General features: G+C 40.4%; 2 protein-coding genes across 2 annotated transcripts; one reads left to right on the plus strand and one right to left on the minus strand.

Moving 5' to 3' along the window:
- Positions 1–592: 592 nt before the first annotated feature.
- Positions 593–1,639, minus strand: LOC115270187 (uncharacterized). The gene is made up of 2 exons (XM_029879430.2): positions 1,481–1,639; positions 593–1,053 (listed from the first exon to the last, which is right to left on the minus strand). Exons 1-2 carry the CDS (start codon positions 1,525–1,527, stop codon positions 633–635), a joined length of 468 nt encoding a protein of 155 aa, XP_029735290.2. The 5' UTR covers positions 1,528–1,639; the 3' UTR covers positions 593–632.
- An 88-nt stretch (positions 1,640–1,727) lies between these two features.
- On the plus strand, positions 1,728–2,655 carry LOC109430676 (DNA polymerase epsilon subunit 4). The gene is made up of 2 exons (XM_029879466.2): positions 1,728–2,132; positions 2,192–2,655. Exons 1-2 carry the CDS (start codon positions 1,826–1,828, stop codon positions 2,452–2,454), a joined length of 570 nt encoding a protein of 189 aa, XP_029735326.1. The 5' UTR covers positions 1,728–1,825; the 3' UTR covers positions 2,455–2,655.
- The last annotated feature ends 860 nt before the right edge of the window (positions 2,656–3,515 follow it).

The following is a 3,515-nucleotide window of genomic DNA, read 5'->3' on the forward strand; positions in this document are numbered from 1 at the left end:
GGTCATCCAAACTACTTCCATAGACCATAGTTTTAGGTCTACGCTTGTGATAATAACTCTTGCCAGTACGTTAAGTAGTGTTTCATCCACTGTATTTACTAATGTAGTTCTTCTTCTTCTACTTCTGTTTGCTCTTTTGCGACAAAAGAGCGGAAAATGGCACAGCGATCTAGCGCTATATTGCCAGATATTTTTTTTTAGAACCGCGCCACTTGGGCGGTGGCTTCTATATTCGTCTGTTTTCGACTATAACTCAGTCAAATTTGAACCAATTGACACAACTTTTGTATAGTGAAAGACGTTACCGTTACACACGTAGACTTTAGGATCTAAAGCTAGGATATCCAGAACATGTTATTTCTCACGATCCAGACCACTTTCGAAAGTTCATGTTCTCAGCAAAGTTTTTAGGAAGTTTCACGGCTCACAAATGATAGAATATTTGATAATCAATTCAACCGCAACGTAGTACTGCACAGCACTTCTACCAGTACGGGTATACTGGTCAGTTCTGTGATCTCAGGCTAAGACTGAAACCATAATGTTGAGTTGATGAATGATGGGCTTTCGAAGATTTAAAATGTACCTCTAATTTATTCACTAGCAACTTTATGTGAAAATAATTCTCCCTTTCAATATTCCATTCCCAACTCTTTCATCCTTTCTTCTATTTCGACTGTGGACAGTCCATTTTCCTTGTTATAGTTATAGTTCACCAACAACTGTTTCTGCTCCAGTCCAGGGATATGATCATACAGAGAACTTTCCAACCCACGATCGATATCGTTCTCTTCGCGGAAAACGCAAAAATATAGCAGGAAAACGACCACACTCAGATTGACTACGTACGGTTGGAACCAGGGCATATCCATATCAACCTGTCCGCTCCGGGTTTGCTCTGCCTTCCACCGGGATGCCGCACTGTTGAAATATTTGATTGGCTCATCCTTAACCTCGTGATCGTCCGATTTGGGAACAGCTTGTGCTTTTCGGAGCGGTCCACTAGTTGTGCTGATGGATCGAATCGTTCGATGTCGGGATAGAATGCTTCTCCTAGAAGAGAAATTCAATAGTTGTTATATGATTTTAATCATATGGGTTTATTATTTGAGTTAAAATGCTGAAAGATGTTTTTCAAATTGTGTACGTAAATATTGTCCTACTATTTCAAATTTTGACCCATAGTGCAATGTAATGGAAATTGCTCATGCATTCTTTTGATATTTATTTATACTAAAATAGTCTTATATGAAGAAATAAGAGAAACCTTGATATGACATTTAAGGCAAAGAATTATTTAAGAAAAAGCTTGACCAACAATATTACATTTTTTAGGCCAGGCAACAAGGATGCCGCATAAAGGAATTATTTCAGTGGCCTTAGCCAGTCGTCAAGACAAGTTCAAAGAAAAAAAAAAGGAATTATTTTTTTCTGATTTTCTCGATTTATAAGCTTAATTTGAAGCCACCGAGATACTTACAAGTGAAACAAGCAGGGTAACGTTCGACTTATAGAGATTTGTGACATTTTTAAATTATTTCAATGCCAGGAAAAAGCAATTTTCCGCAGTCGAAAATCGGGAAATTTCACGATCTTACACAATTTTTGTTGTGAGCCTTTTTGTTTTGATCTGTGTTTTCTCTTTGTGCGCACACGTGAAATCGGCAGTGTGTTGGTGAGAGCGGCTGAAATCGAAATGTGACAACCGTAACGTAACGCTGGGAATATTCAGTAACGGTTGTGATGTTCAACTTGTTGATTTCGTGAAAGGCGCGAAATTTTGTAAACAAAATTTTGTGAACGGATCAAAACTTGCTTCGTAGCCATGGAAGATTGCCAAAATTCCGAAAAACCAGCGAATATTCGCGATTTTATCGATTCGGAAGAGATTGATTTCGGAAGCGAACCACCAGTGCAGCAAACTGTTGTTGAAGAACAGTCCGAGCCGCTGGCGCCCGAGGAGCAATTCGCTTTGGAAGCCGAGGATTTTGATGAGCTACCAGAACCCGACGAAATCGCAAACGACTATGAAGACCCAGAAGTTGCCAACGATTACAGTGAAGATCCTGAAGATACTCCCGAATCAGCAGAGAACCAGGAGCAGCCAGCAGCGAGTAAAACTAGCAGAAAAGGTATTGCTGGAATCTCTAATTTATAAATCGCCCATTGGTGAAATATATCTTTTTTTTAGAACCATCGGAACAGCGATTGACCCAACTACCGCTCAGTAAAATCAAGTCGATCATGAAGTGCGATCCGGAAGTGCATATTGTTTCGGCGGAGGCGATTTTCCTGATGACCCGTGCCGCCGAGCTGTTCGTACAGACCATGGCCAAAGAAGCTCACACTCACGCGGTGGCCGGCAAAAAGAAAACCATCGCCCGAAGGGACGTGGATATGACTATAGAATCGGTGGACACCTTAACGTTCCTGGAGGGGATGATGAATGTGTGATTTATTATTAGTAAAGGTCTATTAGTTTTAATAATTGTAATCTTGCAAACTGAATGTAATTATTTGAAGCAAAGTATTGATCATATTCAATTTTGAATTACGTTATGAATGCATTCGGGGTAGAGTTATGCGCCGACGTCGAAATATTTTGCAGCTTTTCTTTAGTCGCGCAACATGCACGCGTTGAGCGTAATGCAAAGAGATATCGTGTATTTATTTAAAAATTCAAGCTTATTATTGCTGACTTCACCCCAAATTGGACTGACACAATAGTGTGCACATACCTTCAAAGTGTGATTCCAGCGCAGGACCACGTCGGATCGAGTTGAAGTCTTTGGTGCACTTATTCCTTGTAAATCAATGAATAAGTGCACCGAAGACGTCGAGACGATCCGATGTAACTGTGCACTTTTATCACACTTTTTAGGGGTACCAAAAATAGTGTGTTAGTCCAATTTGGGGCGAAATCTGCAATATTTAGTCTTCTGTTTTGTGAAACGTATGAAAGTGACCGGTACAATTCCAACTAACAATCGCATGTCATAAACAAGTATACATGTTGAATTGTTGCTCAATAAAAGTAATGATAGCTGAACTAAAATTATGCCAGTGAAAGCACTTCCGACATCTGTGTCGTAAATTAGTAGGTACTCGATTCTGGAAGACGCAGGAGCGCATCGGCAATAGCCGCACCATTGGCGCTATTGAACGCTGTCCTTACATCCAGAGTCACTACTACACAGAGCTGCGCAGTAGTGCTATCACGGCTGTAACCGGTCGACTTCCCCTTCCGAAAGCCGAACTGGTTACGAGACGTTTGGATCGATACATTTGACATTTCAGTGCTGTCGTGTATGTTTTTATTTTTTTAACGTGTATTTTAACTTACTAGCTAATTCTGCACTTGTGTAAGGTAAGAAACTAATATAACATTCAGATGTCGATATAGGGTCTGGGACCATTTGGGCAGGAGCACCTGTTTTGGGCACTTGCTGCTATAACTCAGTCAATTTTGAACCGATTGGCTTGATTTTTGAGACAAGATCAGCTAGGCACAGCAG

The sequence above is a fragment of the Aedes albopictus genome, chromosome 2 (genome assembly GCF_035046485.1).
Source record: "Aedes albopictus strain Foshan chromosome 2, AalbF5, whole genome shotgun sequence".
NCBI classification, from domain to species: Eukaryota; Metazoa; Arthropoda; class Insecta; order Diptera; family Culicidae; genus Aedes; species Aedes albopictus.